This window comes from Sceloporus occidentalis, unplaced genomic scaffold, assembly GCF_023333645.1.
Source record: "Sceloporus occidentalis isolate IW3139 unplaced genomic scaffold, rSceOcc1.0.p SCAF_10, whole genome shotgun sequence".
NCBI lineage: Eukaryota > Metazoa > Chordata > Lepidosauria > Squamata > Phrynosomatidae > Sceloporus > Sceloporus occidentalis.
In genome coordinates, this window is record NW_028316990.1 from 30,303,986 (window position 1) to 30,325,715 (window position 21,730).

The following is a 21,730-nucleotide window of genomic DNA, read 5'->3' on the forward strand; positions in this document are numbered from 1 at the left end:
TAAATGGTGACATTAGGATCCAGACCTGGAAGGCATGTTCTCCATCACGAGTCTCTGCTTTCAGGAACTAGGCGAGTGCATTTGGCAATGCTGTTGTATGTTGTGACCCTGAAGGGAAATGTAGTTATCCTCTGCCCATACATCATCACCCGCAACAGTGACAGCCATTCTGCTGGTGAAATGCACATATCAACTACTCTGTTCTGTCAAAGAATTGGTCGTAGCAAATCGTTCCATCATCTTGTCTTCTGAAGGCTGCCTGTTTCAGAAAGGAAGAAACCGCTTTACGTTTTCTCCTGAATGACATAATGTTCAAGCCGAGGCACTAAGACGCTTATCCTCTATCCCCTCCTATTTTTAACCATATTCAACTGGGAATTTTGGATAGCCGAGTGGCATTTGGGAAAGCTTGGCTTTGTGTTGCGTCGTCACATCAAGGGGTTGCCACCGTTCGAAGACTTCTGTATGCATGGATTCTTATATAAACTGGCCTTATCTCTTGGTCAAATGTGAAGTTCAGAACATACTGTATGCATGTGGCGTCTCCTTCCCTGGAGGTCTTTAAACAGAGGCTGGATGGCCATCTGTCAATGGGGATGCTTTGATTGAGATTTCCTGCATGGCAGAATGGGGTTGGACTGGATGGCCTTTCTTGGGGTCTCTTCCAACTCTATGATTCTATGATTCTATACTCATGTATAAGTCTAGAAATTTAAGTCATTGTCTTTCCAATGCCTTTTCACTTACCTACATTTCCTCTTGCTCACCAAGCCATTCGTTGCCAGACACGTTTCCAGATTTTGCAATGAGCGAAATATCTGGCTTAGGCAGAATCGCACCGGTTACGCAGCTTGAAGGAAAAATATTCTTTGCATCAATATCAAAGATATGAAAGTTTATTGTGACCACGGAATAAATTTTAAGTCGACAGGAGACACAACGCACAGTCCTTGTTACCGCAAGGAATTTCCCAAACCTGGCCGCTCCTTTTGCGCTCCCTGTCATCCTAGCCACAGCTCAGCTGGCATTGCCCTTTCTTACTCATCACATCTCCCTCCCTTTGTACTACATGTTTCTGACCTAGATTGAAACAGGAGTGTGCAATGATAAGGCTATGAATCACAATTCTCTTTTTCCCACATTTGCTGGCTGTGGCTGAGATTTTGCGTTGCCCTCAATAAAGGCCTTATGATGCATTTATTATTTACTTGCCAGGAGGATCGCCATGTTATTCTTTGCTGTGGTAAACACAACCAGGAGTCTTGTGGCAAGCAAATATTAAATAACAACAACCAAGAGTCTTGTGGCAAGCAAAACAGCCAAGAATCTTGCAGCATCTTGATAACTAAGGCCTGTTACAGACTGCCCAAATAAAGCTGCTTCGGGTCTCTTTGGAGGCATGCTATTTAAGTGATGCATGGGTCCTAAGAGTCCGGAGGTTGCGCCAAAGCCACTCTCCATTCCTAAGCACTGGAGTGCAGCTTTGGTGCAGCTTCTGGATTCTTAGGATGCATGCATCATTTAAACAGCATACCTCCAAAGAGACCCGAAGCAGCTTTATTTTGGCAGTCTGTACCAGTAAGACATGTATGTAAGCTTTTGTGATGTAGAATCTTAATCAGATGTATGAACTCTTAGTTGACTTGAAGGGATGCAACGACAAGTTATACAAGGCGAGGTCTAATGGAGAATTCAACACAACATTGGGGGAATTAAAAGTCTCGACTCAGTCGGAGTAAGGATGGAAAACCTTGCATTCGGAGACTTAATCTATTCCTCTTGAAGATTGAGTCTGACTCTTTGGGGTTCCCCAAATGGCTATGGTCCCATTATCATCATGTAGTGGTTTCCCATCTTTTGGACAGTTTCCCCATTCTAGAATATAGAAATGCCTATCCTAGGGCTTTGTTACTGGCAGTCAAAAAATATAAGTTAACCTGTATGGCTATTTTTGGTTCCACGTGTTGACTTTTAGTCCAATACAGGGATGTAACCAGTGAAGACGCAACTGAAATTGAATGTGGCTGTTGGCATGGAAGAAGTTTCCCACCTTTGGTTTAGGCTTGGCTCTATTACTGTGCCAGGTGATTCTGCCCTCGGGTTTCAAAGCAGTCTCCTCTGTAGCTTCTCCAAGTATTAGCAGCTTCTTTGGGTGGTTACCTAATGTTAGGAATAGGCAGTAGCATCTGAAAGATGGTACTATAATGGCAAAGGCGTTATCTGTGTGTCTGAGAAATCATCAAGCAGCATACCTAACATCAGGCATTTTTAGCAGGTTTACTGAACCTAGATATTACTTTGCCACATACTTAAAAGACCAGTAGTCTACTAAGCTGAAATAAATTCATATTACAAAGCCTTAATATTCACATACTGATGTCAAAGTAGAAGATTTAAATAAAACAGTGCTCCTTGCACATTAAACAAATGAATGAAGGTGTTGCGGGGCATCCCCTACTAGCCCCTTCTCATAGAATTGCATAGTTTAAAGCAACCTGAATGATCACCTTTACTCTTCCCATGTTTTCTTATATAGTACAAGTTTACAATATAGGTTCATTTGCTATGTTTCTGGAGTACGGCGAGGCAGTTCATAGTTATAGCATACTGTCTGTAGCCCCGAAGAGCCCCAGAGAGGCTGCACTTAGTCCAAGTCTCTATCCCATGCCAAAATAAGCAATATTTAAACTATGTGTGACATTGGCACTACACACTGCTCCTTCTGTTGATGTAGTTTCCCCTGCGCTTACCCAATGCGTTACAAAATGCTGTCCTGTGGATGTAAAAGAGGGAAGAAATGGGAAGTGGGGACAATATTGCCTTTTCCTGCCATTGTTTAGAACGTTGATCCGTTCGGCTTGAATTTTATCCCACTGAGCAGCATAACATCTTCTGCAGAGTAAACAGGATGAAGGCACATTTGAAGGGTCAGAAGAATTATCCTTAGATAGACTGAATGCAAGCAGTCTTTTGCACAAAGTCCATATACCGATTCGGAATAACAAATTTTGGATGTTTAGATTTCTAAACATCCATTCAGCATGGTGTTTGAGCATTGGACTATGACTCTGGAGACCAGGGTTCAAATCTCTGCTCTGCTGTGGAAAGCCATTGGATGACCTTTGGCAAGTCGCACTCTCTCAGCCTCAGAAGGCAAAGGCAAACCCCCTCTGAACAAATTTTGACAAGAAGACCCTGTGGTATGTTCACCTTATGGTTGCCATGGGTGAGAAACAAGTCCAAGCCACAAAACAACAAGATTTCTACAAGGAAATCAAGACTTACAGAGATGTATATTCTTGCTCTGGCAAGACAAGCTCAATAAGGCAGCCTTGGTACCCATTATTTTGTCATAGATTGCACCTCTGTCAACCCTCATTCTAGAGGCAGTCTTTAACATCTCAATTTTTCATAAACACCAGGTTTACAAGTCATCGGGGAAATCTGAGTCGTAATGAAAAGCTGCGACTGGCACCAGAGCATCCTGGAAAAAGGCAGCCCTTGAGAAGGGCTGGGTTCCAGCCAAAGCCAAGGAGTCCATAGCAAGAAAAAGCCAGCCAAGCAATCCTCACAGAATCAGCCGACTACCCCAGGATTGTGACATTTGGCCAAAGCCATAGAGCAGACACTATTAGACCTCAATGCCATGGCTAGTGCAAAGGCAACAAAGCAGTCAAGCCACAGATGTTATACAAAAAAGAGCCCTGGGACACAAGCAGCCCCTAAACCCCTCCATACCCCCCATAATGCCTTTTTTGGACCGGTCGCTTTTAGAAACCTCCAGGAACAGTGAGTCGTATTTTGAATAGGTGGCAAATCCCCCCCCCCCCAAACATTTTAAAAATCCATCTTTTCATGACTACTGGCCATTTCCAGATTTCATTTTGGGGGTCATTTTAGCAGTCCCAGAAGGTCCCAGAGGCAGAACCGTAGCCCCAGAATGCTCCAAAACTGCCCAGTCTATTCTAATTTAAAAGAAATTAAACATCACGGAGTAATACATTAGTAGGGAAGGATTTGGTGATCGGATGGATTCGTAGCCTCCGTTCCCATATAGTTCCTGTGTCCCATTACAGCTAAATGCAACCAAGAGATGATAGCTCTTGCATCAAAGAGTAAGCAGGAGTCTCAAAGGGCCAGATGAAGGCCAGTATTTGTCACGCATTGCATCCCTGGCCTTTGTCTTCTCTCCAGTGGAGGAAAAACAGTCATCTTTTCTGGAGTGAGGTGAGCATGGGGAGTGACATGCTGCAATTTCAACAATACTTTGGTGCCGCCTAGAGCCAGAACAAGAGAAGTGCCTTAGCAAACCAAGATCAGCAGGACAACACATTTGGGTGAGTGCTTTCGTGCTGTGCAGTTATCGAATGCTAGCAACCTTGTTCACATTGGAGCATGTTGCTATTAGGATGTGATGTATTTCTGTCTATTAACAGTGGCAGTTCCTTAGGGAACAAGAAGACAGTCCGAGGCATCCATTTGTGGACTGGGAAGGATACCCTGGAAAGTGGACTTTTAAAACCCCAAGACAATATGAATTTAATTGTAGCCCCTACCTATCTCCTTGCTCAAGGTGTGAGGGTAGCAATGGTAAAAATTAGCGGTACTCAGATTGTAAGGGACAGATAAGTGGGATTCGTCAAATCCACAAGCTGTACCATACAGCTTCCCCAATGTCAGCTAAATTTCAGCTCCCACTTAGTGTGCTAAGAATAGCAACCAAAACGGTCATTACAAAAGGTAAAAAGATTAGAAGACTGGATCTCTACAGTCCTTGCAGTAGTTCAAGCTTTGCAAGAGAGTTTTTGGCAATGGTACAGGACTACCATTCTAAGCTGTAATAGCCAATGCTTTAAAACAGTGCCTACATTCTCAGGACGTTGTCAAGAAAAATGGGATAAGAAACCATTCTGAATCTCATTTCCCAGAAATTCCCAGGGGCCAAAAGCACAAGCGTGCAACCTCAAATAATACCAATGTATTTTTGTTTAAAGCTCCTGCTGTCAGTAACTAAGCTTTAGGAGAGAAGCAAAGGAGGCAAAAATCATATAAACACTGGATGCCACCAAATGGGACATGGCTACTAAGGGAATCCCAGCAGGACTGTGTTCCTTGGCTCTGGGACAGTAAGGAGGGTACTGCTTAGTTTTGAAGAAAAGGAACTCTGGATATGCTTAGAGCTCCAGTTTGCTGTGTACGTTTTGTTAAGGCAGTGATGTCCAAACTTTGGCCCTCCAGGTGTTTTGGAAGCCTCAGCCATCTTGGCCAATGGTCTGGGATGCTGGGAGCTGAAGTCCCAAACACCTGGAGAGCCAGAGTTTGGACATCACTGTGTTAAGGAGAAACAAGTGATTTCTTTGGCAAACAATTTCCAAGCCAGCGCTACAATATTGGAAGGACCACGTAATTCCTGCACCAACATTAGACTAATAAAGTGACTTTGTCACCAGTGTTTTGAAACTGCATTACACAGTTTTTGTCAGAAACAAATCTGTCATACTGTTATTTGCCATCCAGCTGGTTTCCACTTATGGTACCCTATGAATGAAGGACCTTTCCCCAAGCTTACTTTTGCAAGTTGTGAAGGTTAGAATAGTGATGGGGACAATGGGGTCTTCTAAATGCATCCCGGTTATCAACTGCCCTACTAAGTTAGCTCTTGCAGATTTGAGAGCTGTGGTTTCCTTGACTTGAATGAATCCATTTGCAGTCTTCCTCTTTTCTTAATGCCTTTCACTCTATCAAGTATTATCATCTTTTTCAGTGACTCATGGCTGGATGGCCATCTGTCAGGGATGCTTTGACTGAGAGTTCCTGCATGGCAGAATGGGGTTGGACTGGATGGCCCTTGGGGTCTCTTCCAACTCCGTGTATCTATGAAATTAGGTTCACAGCTGCCATACTCACAACAGTACTCACCATCCATGCTACAAGAGACAAAAACGCATCACAGCACAAACACACAGAGAGCCAAGTCTCCCGCAAAGAGACAGTAACAGGTTTTAATCAGACAAGAGTCAGTACACCCGTTAAGACCAATATCATTTGTCTCTTTTTGGAAATTCCTTCACATACCAGCAGGGAAGAACAGTTTTTATCTCAGGAAATTAAAGCGGTGTGTGCAAGCCAGTGCTCCACTTTTGTTGGTTTAATGTCCCCCCCTCCTGTGACTATTTACATTACAGTACCTCTTTGTGATCAACCAGGAGGCTGGGAGAGGAGTGTGTGTTCATTTCACAGACGTATGTGCCCAAGTCAAGAAAGGCAGATCTGATTATTTATAGATTTGTACATTATACATACATACATACATATATATATATATATTTGTGTGTGTATACACAGATACATTGCTCTCTTCTTTGAAGTATTAAAAAATTGATCAGCCTTCAAGCTATAAAAAATACCTAACTCTACAAGGTAGAAAAAGAAAAAATCTTTCCCTCTGCAAGTATACATTGATTTACACCCAAAATTCCTCTGCAAATGTACAGTACATGGATTCGTTCTCCAAACGCATCTGGGGGGTGAAGGGGGCAAAACAGGCTAGGGAAGTCCTAAATGTGAAAGAATGCTTGGGTATTGTATGAGTGAAGAAGTAGCTCCTCGGTTTTTGTGACTCTCTGTTCCTCACAGCCATGCTTGCTTGATCCACCTGGAAATGACGGAAGGATTGTGTCATTTATACTCTACATCAGGGACTGAGAACTAAAGCACCTTATGATTTCTATGAGGACCAGATGCATATGTGTTTCAGGTAGGATGAAAGACACTGCTAATTCATGCCAAGATGTAGCATGGTTGCTTTGTGTCTCCTTACGAAGAGGCATCCATAAAAAGCTTCCACTCTCTTTCTTATCCAGCCCAGAACCAAATTTTGGTTTGGAATCCCAGTTATTGGACTTCAGGATGCTTTCTCCCTCCTGATGAAGACATAGTGCGCCAGGATCCACCGAATAAAGCACCACCTTTCCAGTTCCTAGTTGTGCATTAAGAAGAGAAACCCCCAAACTAAACATGATCTCTACAACCAAGTCCCAAAGCAACATCTTCTTTTGAAAACCCAGAAAACAATGTAAGCCTCTAGTTCAGTGGAAACAGTGGACCTTTTAGATCTTGGCAATAATATCCCCTCCCATAAAGTGGGGGAGAAGAAGTAACTTGTCCCCCCCCCCCCCAGATTATCCTAGTGATATGGTCTGTTTAAAACATGAAAGAGGGAGGAGAGTAAAAGAAGGAATAAGATGCAACATGACTCTTTCATCTTCTTCCCAGGATATGTAAAATTAAGTCACGGTTAATAAATTTAGAATCAATTCTGACTTCAAAGAGAAGTACAGATAAAATACCTTTCATTATTAGTTAGCAAAATATTTTATGTGTACAACACAGTTGCATCAGCAGCTGAACAGCTCATTTCTGCCTTTACTCTCCTCCTCCCCTTTTCCATTACTCAATTTCTTTTACATAGGGCAGAACAGTTGCTATTCTCAACTTGACCAAACCGATGAGAAAACAAAAGAACAATCTGCAGTAAAGAAAACAGGTGTGCGATGGAGAAAATGGTTCCTGGTGCATATAGTGAGGACTGTGGGGATTAGCTTTGCCTCCAGCGCTATACTATCATCAGCTAAGCATCCCCCTACAGCTGCTTCCAGCAGACCAACCATATCAACTGGCAAATAAGTGCCTTGTAAGGCCACCACCAGCCACTACTCAGTCTTTTACCAAACAGGACCAGTGGTCCAATTCCCACCACTGGGAAGGCCCCTTTCAGCAGTTTCTCACCTCTCTGCAATTTTGTTTAAAGGGCAACATGTCAGTCCCATTATTTTAAGGCAGGTGGCCAAAGGAAAGAAATCAGGAAACACCCTAAGCTATGTGTGGCAGACCCCTGAAAAACACTTTTCCGGTCCCAAAGAAACAACACGTTTCTGCAAGCTACAGACCACCAAGTTTGGGATAAGGCCTAGGCCAAAGGTAGCTCTGTCTTCCTTTCCATTGGCTAAACAAGGAGAAGTCACAGCCACACTTCACATTGCTTGGAGAACTTCTACAGCTTTAAGAAGGAACATGATGGCAAGTGCAATCCACCTGCCTTGATGAACCTTCAGGAAGAAATGGTTAAGCAGAGATGTATGGGCAAGGCAAGGCATTTTGGACCTCTGTTTCCTTTACCACCCCATTCTGATTGCAATGCGGAGACATTCAGGTCCCCCCCTCTCCTTCTCAGCCCCATTCATCTAGCTGTAGCATTGGAAAGGATTGTGAGGTTATGAGAAAGGGATTTCAAGTTGTAGCACAGTGCCTGCTACATTCCCACAGCAGGGTGTTGGTGTGCGTTCACATTCCTTACCCCCCTTTCCACCTTGTTCTGTGGCTTGCATCCTTTACTCTAGATTCCCTTTTGCCAAACCCAACCTCACCCCCACAAGTCAGGAGGGTTACAAAGATCACTGGAGTTATTAGAGGCAGGCTCAACAGCTGGTCCTCTCTTTCCCCCCAAGTCCACCAGGATCTGTCACCCAGCCAATCCCGATGTGAGGCGTCTTGTGCCTTCTTTGTAGAGCAAAGACTTTGCCAGTGTTTTCCTCCTAGAGCAGCAAATCCACCAGAGACAAGTACCATCGGGAGTGCAAGCCCACAGCTCTTAGATCCCTACTTGACTTCCAGGATGGATGGGTTGGTTTCCATGATGGCCACAATGATCCTGTCAATGTAGTCTTGAAGACGGAAATTGATCTCCTCTTGCTTTTGAATCGCCTCCATTAGCTATTCGAAAAGAAGGAAGCATGTTACTGGAAGGCAACTCTGTTATGGCTAAGTTTGGTCAGGACAACTTACTCAAACATGTAGTGCAATTATCAGTTATTACCGTCTAGAATCACTTTGACAAGTGAGAATTGAACTACTGAAAGATGTACCCTTCGTCTTCACCCTAGCCAGAGGAACATCCCAAAGCATACCATTACATCTAGGAGAATCAACAGGGTTACACTTTCCAAGTGGAGACTGCCGGCTAAGGTGGCAAAGGCAGCTTCTGTACAGCCATCTAAGATTCACAGCTGCAAGGTACCACTTACTCATGGTCCTTTATAGGAGCCTCAGAAGCATCCTAAACTCATTAGTTTGAGGATCACTGTGGTATTTCCCTTGGCTGTGGAGGCCCAACCAGCACTAACATTGGCCTTGTTTTGGCACCAAGTTGAAGCTTGGCTTTTCACTAAGGCTTTTAGAGCCTAGGGATGATCATGATCTGAGTAGCACGTGAATTTCTGGTGAAGTCTATACTGCTTCAAATTGTTGACTTGTTTTAAACTGGTTTTGTTTCTCTTCCCCACGACGAGATCTTTAGAAATGAGGCAGGATATAACTATTTTAACAAATAATAAATACATATCTGATTTCTTTCTTAACAAAAATAGGATGCATTAGATCTGGCAAGCTGAGGCTTAATTTGTCCTGGCTACAAGAGAAAGATGTGGAACTTAGGTGTCCCATCAAAGCCTCTAATCATCACATCTTGAGTTAGAAAACACTTTAGATTCCAATTCCTACTAGAACATCTTGCCACACTTTGATTTAAAGTGCTAATGAATGCAATAGTTCTGTTATCATTGACACAAAAGGAGTACCCAGAGGCCCTTCAACAACAGTACCTCATCTCGGGAGACTGAGCTGATTTCTGCAGCCAGAGATTCAGAGAAGGAAGCAGAGAAGAGGTTCTTGGCACCTTGAATGCTGAGGTTTATGATCTGCCCATTCAGCTCATCATTCTGTTCCTTCAGGTTTCGGTTGTCCTGTTTGCGAACAGAAACTGAAATGTCAAGCCTGCCATTCATTGCTGGCACAGGGCAGGTAAGACCATGTGAAACCACCTTACACAGTCTGATAATGTAAGGGTCAGTGTAGCCTGACTCTTCCAGATAAAGGTCTTTGCAAAGCCTGGTTGCCTGAGCTTTTCTAGAGATGGAAGGAGTCAACCTGGGATCTTCTGCATACATAGTATGGGCACTGTACATGGTAAACTAAAACGCTTCAGCTGAGATGCACAGGAAAAACAGAAGCTGTCTTTTGCCAAATCTGACTATTTGTTCACCCAGCCCAAATGAGATTTACTCCAACTGGTAGTGCGTCATGAAGAGTATTCTCTCATGTCTCACCTTAAAACCAACAACAACAATGCCTGGCTGTGCCAGACGTTGGATCAGGAATGTTCTGCATGTCAGGCAGGTACTGTGACACTAAGCAAGAGCTCCTCCACTTCGCTCTGCTCCAAATGCCCAATGCTATCAGTAAGCCCTGAAGAGCACACAGACCACAGGAGCTCCTGTGTTGGCGTTCACTATTTGGGTGAAGGAGACAGCAGCAAAGGATGTTAAGGGAACTAAGAAGCAACCTGATGCCCTCACTTCACAGCTCCTTGAATAGCTAAAAGGAGAGAAGTAAAGGAGGGAAGGAGAGAGAGAAGAAAGAAAAAAACCTACCCAAAACAACCTGGAGCATTCCTGCAACTAGACTGTGGGTTTGCAACCTACTGTGACAACCCCACACAGCCCCCAACAAACTGAGTGTGCTAGCAAACACTGTCACAAGAGGATTTCTCCCACCTACCTGCTTGAGCCGCCTGATCTCTTGCTCCAATTCTGTTTCCCGTGTCCGGCTGTTATACTCCTGGAGGCCTATGCTGCTGCTTCTGCCCCTTCGCTGTTCAGCTTCAAGCTTGAAGAGCTGCAGGTGTTCCAGCTGCTTCCTCAAGTCCTCAATGAGCTGCCAGGCAAGTAAGCAAGATCAGTGGAGAATTATTACCTGTTCTACCTCTTTCCAGCTCATACACACAGAACAATGTTTACTATGAACAAGTCCCTGTACTAAACATGCATGGCTTGCAAACGCAGCCCGTTGGGTCCATAATTATGCTATAACTATGGAAAAGCATTCTAAACAATTTCCCCTGCTCCCACTTCCTTACAATTTAATCTGATTTGTATCTAGAAGCAAGCCTTGAAATACTGGCGAGAGTTTTGACCCAGCCCCAAGTGAAGTTTGAAACATCCCTAACCCACAGCTATTTCCATCTTGAACCAGAGAATCCAAAAACAAAAGGGCAAAATGCTTTAAATAAATACATTAGAAATTGTTGTTAACTGGGAAGATTGGGCTGGGAGTCATCCTTTAACATCATTCTTTAACAACTGTCGTCCTCCTTTAACAACACTTTCTAATGTATTTATTTACTGCAGTGAAACTAACTGCATACTAAAAATCAGTATATAAATATAATTACAAATTGGATGCACGCAAGTCCAGTAATAGGTAAGATGAGCTCTTAGTTAATAGCAACAAACATGTTTTTGTCAGCTCAGTTTACTGTGCTGAAATCTTTTTGTAGTCACTCAGTTAATTTTAATGTTTAATTTGGAGTCAGTAGAGCTCTTGCTCTATTTTTTAGGGTTAATCAATGTGTTTTGTTAAATGTAATAAATATCAAAAAGAGAAGCCAGTAGCTATCCAGGATTCTTATTGGCTTGTTAAACCAGTTCAAGCTTCCTTGGAACACGCCTACATTGACTGGGTGCATCTTTAAACAAGCTTCTAATGGTTAAGCAATGCTTTCTGGACAGCGGAGAAGGATACTGGGACCCTTGTGTGGTCCATTATGCTTGCAGCAGGCTTTGAATTATAGTGGACTCTACTGACCTCCTGCGTAGATTCTTTATCCTTCTGAAACTGATGTCTTTCTTGGTTCAGTTTGTCTCCCAGTTTCCGCTTGTTCTCTTGCTCCTCATTGAGCTGCAATGTGAGATCTTCTATTTCGTCCAATAACTTACGCTTTTCCTAAATCAAACGAGAGAAATTATGAAAGAGGAATATTTCTGTTAGCCTCGCGTCTTTGAAGCATCATCGTGGATTGGAAAACTAGAGTGGGAAAGCATATGCTTTGCCTGCCAAAAGACTTGGATTTGGTCCAGCCTCTTGAGTTTATGCTAAAGATTACAGGCTGTCCACCAGAAATTCATCATGTTGAAAGCAGGCATTGGACACTGCTCAGACAGACTGCTGCTAGTACTATCACTCAGAAAGCCTTGTCTCGCCATTCTGACTTTTCCCCCTTTGCATAATTTAATGGAAATAAAAACCCGAAGCAACAAGGAAACCTAGGAGGGTTACAAATGGAAGACCCTGTCAAACAGACCCTTCTTAAAATTCTGTGAGTGAGGGTGGCTGGTTGTACAATAAAAGTCTGGTTTGGAAAAACACACGCATGCTCTGAGACCGTTCATAAGCAGATGCAGTGAAACCGCAAGGGAAATTTATAACTTGAAGAGTCTGAAATGAGACTGTAAAAGGGCCAAACGGTCAAAGCAGACCATGGGGAAAAATCAGTATATAGTTTAGGGGAGTGAGAAGCAAACATGATATTTAGTCGATTGGAACAAAATACAGTGTGACTAGGAGGTTCTTGGTATGAATTTTGGAGAAGCCACGAATCCAGTGGTTGGTCTTAAGTTGACAATGGGCAGATTTGCGGGATCGAATCTGCTCTTTTTTATTAGCATTCCCAACATCCAACCAGAGCCATCTGGCACTCATCTTTAAACATAAGAAATGGTGGAACTACAGTAGTGTAGTGTTCAGGACTTCTGGAACTTCTAACCCAAGCCTCCAAAAACCTGCTTTGACCTCTCAATTTTTCTCAATGCTTAATAGATTTTAGGTAAGATGCCTTTAAATATATAGGGTAACATCTTAGGATAGCTGTATGACACCTTTACCCATTCACGTGTCTCGGACCATAACTGCTGAATAGGTGGCGCTGATGGGAACTTTAGGCTAAAACATCAGCACAGAGAAGGTCCATCTTGCCTGTCTTAGGATAAATTCCAAAGTAAAGCAAGCCCACAGGAGCTGTGCAGCCATTTCTACTGTATCCAATGGGGCATCCTCTTCGGCAAGTATGCATAGGAGTGCAGCATAAAAGAGTTAAGATCAGAAGTCACCAGACTGCCTAGGCTTAGCTTCGGAGACTGTCAAGGGCAGGGAGAGAAAACCACCACCGGCAGAGACTGATGAGAAAACATGCTAGCAGATGGGAAGGAGCTCTGACAAGAATGAACTGAGCACTGCATGCTCTAAAGGATGTTCCATAAGACCAGAAGGTGATGAAGCTGAGCCATCATGGGATAATGAGAGCCGTGCGCAGCCACCTTCACCACTGAGGAAATGTGCACTGTTGCTTCTATTTTTAGACAATGTGAAGAACATAACCATGAAAGCCATACCCCTAAAAAAAGGAGAGGCACCTTACCTCCTCCAGCCTCTCAATATTGGCTTTCAGGCAAGGGACACAGGACCGAAGTTCGCCATTCTCATCATCCAGCTGTTGCAATCTGCAACATGCAGAAACGCAAACGCACACTTAGAAATGTATTGGCACATACCTTCTAGGACTCAACATACTCTAGACCAGTGGTTCTCAAACGTTGGTCTTCCGGACATTTGGTACTTCAGCTCCCATAATTCCTGACTGTTGGCAAAGCTGTCTAAGGCTTTTGGGAGTTCAAGTCCAAAACCTCTGGAGGACCAAAGTCTGGAAATCACTGCTCTAGACCCTGAGGGCATGGTACTTTTCGCGTTGTTAGTGTTCTGCCAACAGCTATCACAGTTCCTTACTATTGGCCATGCTGAATAGTGCTGATAGGAGATTTAGGCCCAAAAGAGATAATCAGGGTGAGTTACATTTTGGAGTAAGTTTTTATGCATGGGTCTGTAACAAATGGAGGATCTCTTTTGTAGCCATTTTACCAGTCTTCACTATACTACCTTTCTCTCAAAGATGGTACTTCATTGAAGGTGGTGACATTATCAACTTGCTACCAGGCATATCTTTTGTTTCTTCTTATTATTTTTGAACCCAAACTTCCAGATTTTGCTGTGGTGGCACCAGCTTGAAATATATTCCCAAAAAACAATATTCTGTGGGAGGCATAAGTAGGTATATGTTGGGGTGTGTGTGGATACAGATACATACACATGAATACACAATAAAAGGTTTGTAGGAAAGTAATCACCTGGTCTCAAAAGCTTCCAAAACCCAATTGCAGATTTTGAACCACCACTTGACAATCTTTCACTTTCTAGCTGTCACCATTGCAAAGGTTTAGGACAGAGAGTCTACAATTCAGATTGCCTCTCTTCCATCCAACTCCATTACCATCTTAAAACAGTAACAAATTGCATGTAAGGGTTTAACACAAGATCTTACTTACAGAAACATCATAAGTCTTGCATCTTACCTTCCACCTTGTGAACACTGGTGGGCCCTAACAGATTTTCATGAAGACTTGGCTAATACCTCTCTTCCAACTCAACCAAAACCTTAACTGCTTTTGACTCCAAACCTGGCCCAAGAATTTTGCTGCCCATAACAGAGACCAAATGATGCCCCTTTTTCTGCCAGGGCCCATCTTTTAAAAGCCATGCAGCATTATTCAGTCATCTATTTTTGCATCATCTCCTCTGCCTTGCCCTGCTCATGGGGTCAATTGAAGCAGGTTGGTTTAACCAGTTGCAAAGTGAGACCCAAATCCCTTTAGTGTTCTCACTGACCCCTTTCAAGTCATTCTACACATTAAATGGGTGCACTCAGCAAGGAGTGACATTTAAGTTTTTGTCTGTTGTTGATGCATGCCTTCAGCGCATTTTTGACTTATAGTGACCCTAAGGTGAACCTGTCTTGGGATCTTCTGGGCAAGATTTGTTCAGAACAGGTTTGCCATTGCCTTCCTCAGTATGACTTGCCCAAGTCACCAAGTGGGTTTCCATGGCTGTGTGGGATTTTTAACCCTGGTATCCCAGCTGTAGGCTCTTGTTCGCATATGTACAGTGGTACCCCGGGATACGAATTGATCGCGTTACGAAATTTCTGAGGTACGAAAAAGTTAGATTGGAAAAAACTGTTCCGGGTAACGAAATATTTTTCGGGTTACGAAATTCATTTTGGCGCGTTTCGGTGCGAAATTCAAATGCGAAGCGCGGCTAGCGGCTTTCCAGCGCTAACGGAAAGCCTTTTCGGGTTGCGAAATGTATCGGGTTACGAACGGCGCCGCGGAACGAATTAATTTCGTAACCCGAGGTAGCACTGTACATACTTTCATAAACACACACACATAGAGTATTCCTTCTGTTTCCCCCCTAAAATGGAGACTGCAAACAAACTGGATTATATGCCTTTGGCAGGGCTGTCTGTTTTATTGTTTTTGCTATATATGCTATATAAATACATGTTTCTAAACACTGTGGCAGCATAGTCTGCAAAGTAGACGGTATATTCATAGGGCAACAACAAGAAGATACCCTAAAGATATGGATCAGGCCAAGGGAGTCTAGCATCCTGTTTCCCTAAAAGATGCCTTCAGAAATTAGGTAAGCAGGCAATGAAAGCAACAGATCTCTCCCATGATCACTCTGCAGCAAATGGGATTCAGGAGACATCTCTCATCCCAGCACCTGTAGGCTCCTCCAACCAGTCATAGCAGATATCTTCATCCTCTGTGAATTTGTCTAATGTCCAACAGCCATCGCCATACCCTTGCAGCAGCGAGTCCCATATGTGCTTCCCTTTCTGTCTCTCCTGAACCTTTGTGCCAATCTATTCCATTGAATAACCCCCAAATCCTAAAAACAGCAATCTAACAATGCATCGCCTCCATGAACCGTACCGGGCTTGTAGATTTTCAATCTCAATGCTCTTCTCCCGCTCCATTTTGCTGAGAAGTTCCCTCTGTTTCCGGATTTCTTCCATGAGGACTTCGTCTGATTTCAGCTCCTGCTCTTTCAGCTGCTCCTCCAAGGCATTTGCTCTAACAAGAGGAGGAACATTTTTGGGATTAGTTTTAGTTCAGCTATATGGCAGTGGGGAGGCAAAACCCTTTGTAAAGGAAGAAGAAGGAAACCTACTTAGGGAATGTTTCTATTTAGGATATCCTACCGAGTGTTCATGCCAGGTAGCCAGATCAACCTCAACTCTGGCCTCCCTTCTTCATTACAGAAACACTTTCTGCACTAAATATATTCTCCATCTCAGCTGAACCATATTAAGTGAACTGTCTGTTCTCTAAAACTCAAATCTCTTCCTACATTTCCTTTCTTAAAAGGCAGACCTAAGATAGATTAGTCCTCAAGTTGTAAAATTACATCTCATCCCCTCCTCACCACTGACTGACTGAGATGAGGGATACCTATACTTGACTATAAGTTGACCTCATGTATAAGTCGAGGGCAAGTTTTGGGACCAAAGTTATGGATTTTGATATGACCCATGGATAAGTCAAGGGTAAAACTTAGGGGCATACAGCAAAGGATCTAAAAGATGAAACAAAGGAAAAGAGTGCCAAAGAACTTACAAAGTTCCAGCAGGCATAATTTTTTGTGGTTGCACTAAAGGCTGGATGGATGCAAGAGTGTGTGCGTATGCATGTGCTTCCAGGACAGATCATACTCTTGCCTTTCACCAGGGATCGTTCCTTTTTAAAAATAAAAGTTAAGATACAGTACTTACATTGACCCATGAATAAGTCAACTCAGGTTTTTTGGGTAATTTTTTTAACCTAAATTTCTAGACTTATACATGAGTATATACAGGAATACACCAGGAAGTCCTCTTGAGGACGACCAAAATGGGAACAATGCCAAGGAATGTGAAGTCGAAGGCTTTCATGGCTGGCATCCATAGTTTTTTGTGGGCTTTTCAGGCTAGAAGAGTTTGTTTCTGACATTTTGGTAGCATCTGTGGCTGTCATCTGTCTCAGACGCTGGTGAAACGTCAGAAACGAAATCTTCTAAAACATGGTCACATAGCCCCAAAAACCCCACAAAAACCAATGCCAAGGAAAACACTGGAAAAGCTCTGCCCATGGAAATGCAGGTTGGCAACGAAAAGGTTTCCAGACTGGCCTTCCTCTCTGGTGTGCCAGGGTTCTTCCACTTGAGCCACTACTCGTACCACAGTCCAGTACTACACATGTTTCCGGACACACACTCGGGTTCCTAAAAGCTTGTGCCAGCCTCCCACCCTCCTCTTACCTGTGTACCAGTTGCAGATTTTCCTGCTTCAATCGGCTGTGCTGCTCTCCATTTGCAGCCGTGTCCTTTTCCAGCTCTGTCACCCTTTTCTCTAAGAAGATCACCTGAAGGAAAAGGCAATGAAGTGGTAAGAGTTGCATCAAAAGACCCATTTCTTACTGCGTTCACTTGTAAGGTGCAGTTATAGTCTACTGCCAGCACTTAGTATTATATTCACATTTTTTGTACAAATCTAATACAAATGACTCCAACTGTGCAGATTGGGGTCCCCCCTAAAAAATTTCAGTGGCTCTGTGCATAATGTTGTGCAACGTTCTTTGCTCCTTGGTCTCAGTTCCAGCAGAGATTTTAAAAATAGGTTATCTCTTCTTCCTAATTCATTTAAGTCAGTGCACAAAAAACAAACTCTTAAAGACTCTGGACACTTATAGATCCTAAGCCTTAAGGCAGGATCACATTTTGCCAAAGAACCTGTGGCTACTGTTGGAAATGTCAGCTGCAAGGTATAGCTTGGCTCACTGGCTGAATCTTCTGTCGACTTACAGGCAGTGCTTTTTAATTCTTTGACTGGACAGCAAGAAGTTTGGCTTTAAGCGGTAAGAACAGAACACCCCTACAAAGGCAATATATGCCTAAATGTAATAAGAAATACAATTAGAAAAAAGAATGACTTGGGAACTGTTATGTAAAAGTTCAGAAAGGACTACTGTTGCTATTGCAACAGTGACTGGTCCAGCAATGAGTTTGAAAGATGAAGCTGGTGTAGAAAAACATGTATTAAGTGGAAGGGAAACATATTAAAAAGCACTGTTCAAGCAGCCTTAGATAAGGCTTCAGGGAGTGGGCATTTTACAGCATATAACAGAAGATGAAATTAGGCTAACTTCATTTAACAATGTAAATGTTAAATGCAGGACAGGTGGGAGCCCATCGAAAATGGCATCTTCTTAGTTGATTTACCCTATAGCTATGTAATATTAATTGAAATGTCCTCTGTTATTTCTATTGGGGGGAAAAAGCCTCTCCTGACCCTAACATAGTCCAGAGAGGGCCGAAAACATGACTGACTGACTGACTGACTGATTGATTGGTAGACAGACAGATTGGTCCGGGGGGTGATTTAGGGTCCCCACCATCTCGGCTTACAATCTAAATAAGATACAAAATATGAGGAAGAGGGAATGGAAGCAGGAAAGGGATTAGGTCTGGCAGGTATTACCTATTCTCTCCCTCTGAAGCTGCAGCAGTGACAGCTAGAATGGAGAAAGGGCCTTTCATCTATTGCTGGGACATAGACTTGATTTCTGTAATCGCTCTACATGGGGCAACCCTTGTACCAAACCCAGAAGCTTCAGTTGGTTCATAATATGGCAGCCAGGCTGGTCACTGGTTCTTCCAGGGTCAGCCACATAACACCTATCTTGAAAGATCTGCATTGGCTGCCTATTCGCTTCCGGGCGCAATACAAGGTATTGGTCGCGACCTATAAAGCCCTAAATGGCTTGGGCCCAGAGTACTTGGAGGACCGCCTCTCCCCATATAATCCGCCCCGCACTCTCAGGTCAGGAGGGAGACAACTTCTGCGAGTTCCTGTGACGAGATTTGTAATAACTTCGCAGAGGGCTTTTTCGGTCGCTGCCCCGCAGTCCTGGAACTCTCTCCCTATCGAGCTCCGCTCAGCCCTCTCCCTTGAGTCCTTTAAGAAGAATTTGAAGACCCATTTGTTTCGGCAAGCTTTCCCTACCATGTCTTGAATTGTTATCTGCTCCTGTAATGATGTCTGATCGTGTTTTAGCTAGGGGGTTTTATTGATGTTTTTATTGGTTTTAAGTTAGGAATGAATGATGGCTTTTATGATGTTGTATGGTTTTATCTTGGGGGGTTCCTATGTTATATAATGTATTGTTATTGTTTTTGTTATTATTGTTAACCGCCGTGATCATTGGAACGGCGGTATATAAATAAACCTTCATTCATTCATTCATATACTTCCCTCCCTTATAGAGAAATTGGAGAGATACAGAGAAACAAAGCGGCCCTTATCCCCTTGGGAGGATTAAGGGAGGGATAAACCTTTAAAAAATGGGGATCATGCAGCCTTCCAAAGTTCCAAGGAGTTGGCAATGCAACTCACTAATCCCCAATAGTTGCCCATTCTGATCTAGGAACCACTTTGTGACTCCATCTATTCAGATATCGGATCCCAACATGTTATAGTATGTCAGCTAAACAGATGGTAGCAAAGGACTATTAAAGGCTAGAGCTTTAATTCGCTTTTAATTGGTAGATTAGTCCACGAAAGCTTTGGCTGTTTATTTTGGAGGCTATTTTGGTTCTGGCAAGTGATGCGTAGGGCATGTCAACGGAAATATCAGACGTCCCCTTTCCTTCAGGCATTCAGGAGCTGGTTTTTTGGCTTCTTCAGGTGCAAATTCACTAATGCTTTCCTACAATAAGTCAGGAGAAAAAGGAGCCCTTGCACTTTGGGCAACATGATGCAAATATTTAAACAGACTTAATTTGCTAGTCAAAATGCAGGCGAGGCGGTCACTCCAATTTACTCCTCTGATAGACCTAACTATGAATGTTTTCCTTTCAAAGCCAAAAGCACAGATCCTAAGGACCGGAGAGGCCCTGGCCACAAACAACTGATCAGAGAACTACTGTGGTGCAGGACTGAGGAAGGAAACCCCTTTAGATTATAACTCCCAGAATCCCCAGACAAAAATTAATCTCATGCACAAGACATTGCAGCACTGGCTGGGAGATTCTGGGAGTTTTCCCATGTAGTAAGTTTACTAAGGTTACTCCACCTCATGCCTCTGAGGAAGTAGGCTCAAGTCTACAAAAGCTCATGCCACCAGTGCAGGAAAGGCATCACAAGGCAGGGTCTGCTGCAAAGGCAACCCAACCTGCTATTCTGCCTCAGTCATCTCCTGATCAGGAGAGCATGCTTGCAGAAGCAGAGAGGGCCTGTGGGAAAGTTAACTCTTTCCCATACTCCAAAAGGAGAGAGAAAAAATGGCCCAATTTTAAACCCAGGGAAGCAAGCGTTGCTGAACTACTTATCACTTAGGAATGGACCATACATTTGTAAAAACAAATGCACTCAAAATGTTGCTGTTGCTTTGGGCAGTGGAGGTGGCAGTGGATATGGAAGCAACTGGAGGACCCTGGATCTTGGAGCCTCACAAAATCAGGAATGACATTCAGCTAAAAGTTGCTATGGGACTTTGATCCAAATCAGGGCTGCATTTTGGGGTAGTGGAGAGAGAGAAAACGGTTGCTTTTCTCAAGAAAAGTGGCAGCAGGCAGGTTTCATTTAAAGACACAGTTATTGTCACATGCAGAACATGGACAAGTCATTGGCTGTGGGATTTGGGGAGCTGAATTCCCGAACAAGAACTTGTCCAAGCTCTGCACACATGTAATTTGGTCCTTAGATGCGCTCCATCTCACTTACCTTGTCGGTGATATCCTCCTCCAGGCACTGGGTGTTATTCTGAAAAGGCTCCTCCATGGCATCTACAGTAAGGGCCCCTGTTTGGTGCAGGTGCCTGTAATAGAGAGAAAGCAATACAATCCAAAGCAAGGCCACCGTGAGTGGAACCATTGGAGTGGAGAACGGGACGCCTCCGGGGTCACACTTGAGTTAGCCTTTCCACACTGCTCATCCCTTTTTCTGTGGTGTATTCCACAGCACTGCCTTCCTTCAGGCAGATTCAAAAGCCTACTGACCCCAAAGCAGTCTCATATATATATATATATATATATATATATATATATATATATGCACTGCACTTCAGTTGCACAGCTTGAGGCTACTGTCCCCCATTCCTCCCTCTTCATCACTTTCTAAGCTGAGCAAGTGTTGGCACCTATTTGGAGTGACGCAGAACCCATTTCCTCTTTGCTCTTTGGAATATTGAAAGATAGCAATCTGACTTTTCTGCCACTCCACTTGCTTTTGATCTTTATGGCCACAAGACACAAAAAGTATTCGCCTGATAAATGGCAATGTGAGAAAAAGGGGTGGGGGGGTGGGGAGAGAAAAGGAATGGAGGGGGTTGGGGTTGGATCAGGTCCTCTCAGTGTGTTCCCACAAAACCACTTGCATTTTCAAGATTTCTCCCCGCATCAGTTGTGGTCCAAAGGCCACTATTTTACGACACAATGTTCATGCCAGACACTTATCAGCTGTTAACCAGTAATGCTTTTATCATATAGAAAGGGTGTTCAAGATATAAGGATCCAAAGGAAAAGGTATCAGGATCCTTCTGCTACATGTTTTCATATAGTTAAAGGAAGGCACTGTAAAGAATGAATGGCAGTCTCAAGGATACAGCAGGCTTCCTCAACCTGGTCCCTTCTGCATGTACTAGACCACCACTGCCCTCATTCCCATGCAGCAAGGCCACTGGAAGATGGGAGTTGGACTCAATACATCTGGATAACCTATTGGCTCATACATTTGTTAGGGAATGTTGAGTTCAATGGTTACGGCTGTTACACAGTTGTCCACCAAGAGGAGAGGCCGAACCCAAGTTAGTAGCAATTCTCATACATAGGTTTTTTTGTGGGTTTTTGAGGTTCTGTGGCCATGTTCTAGAAGAGTTTATTCCTGACTTTTCACCAGCATCTGTAA

The 21,730-nt window shown here is 43.4% G+C and overlaps 1 protein-coding gene across 5 annotated transcripts in view; it reads right to left on the minus strand.

Annotated features, from left to right (window-relative positions):
* Nucleotides 1-5,994: 5,994 nt before the first annotated feature.
* Nucleotides 5,995-21,730, minus strand: part of RAB11FIP3 (RAB11 family interacting protein 3) — an 81,049-nt gene continuing 65,313 nt past the window's right edge. For 2 of the 5 annotated variants that reach the window (XM_089540899.1, XM_089540897.1), the window contains 9 exons: nucleotides 20,549-20,642; nucleotides 17,086-17,189; nucleotides 15,723-15,863; nucleotides 13,310-13,391; nucleotides 11,701-11,838; nucleotides 10,615-10,770; nucleotides 9,660-9,800; nucleotides 8,663-8,772; nucleotides 5,995-6,655 (listed from right to left, as the gene is read on the minus strand). In XM_089540899.1, coding sequence (XP_089397025.1) covers nucleotides 6,631-6,655; nucleotides 8,663-8,772; nucleotides 9,660-9,800; nucleotides 10,615-10,770; nucleotides 11,701-11,838; nucleotides 13,310-13,391; nucleotides 15,723-15,863; nucleotides 17,086-17,189; nucleotides 20,549-20,642 — 991 coding nt within the window. In that variant the 3' untranslated portion in view covers nucleotides 5,995-6,630. Of the gene's footprint in view, nucleotides 8,773-9,659; nucleotides 9,801-10,614; nucleotides 10,771-11,700; nucleotides 11,839-13,309; nucleotides 13,392-15,722; nucleotides 15,864-17,085; nucleotides 17,190-20,548; nucleotides 20,643-21,730 lie in introns of those variants that run through there. The other 3 variants (XM_089540898.1, XM_089540900.1, XM_089540901.1) reach the window with 3 other exon arrangements.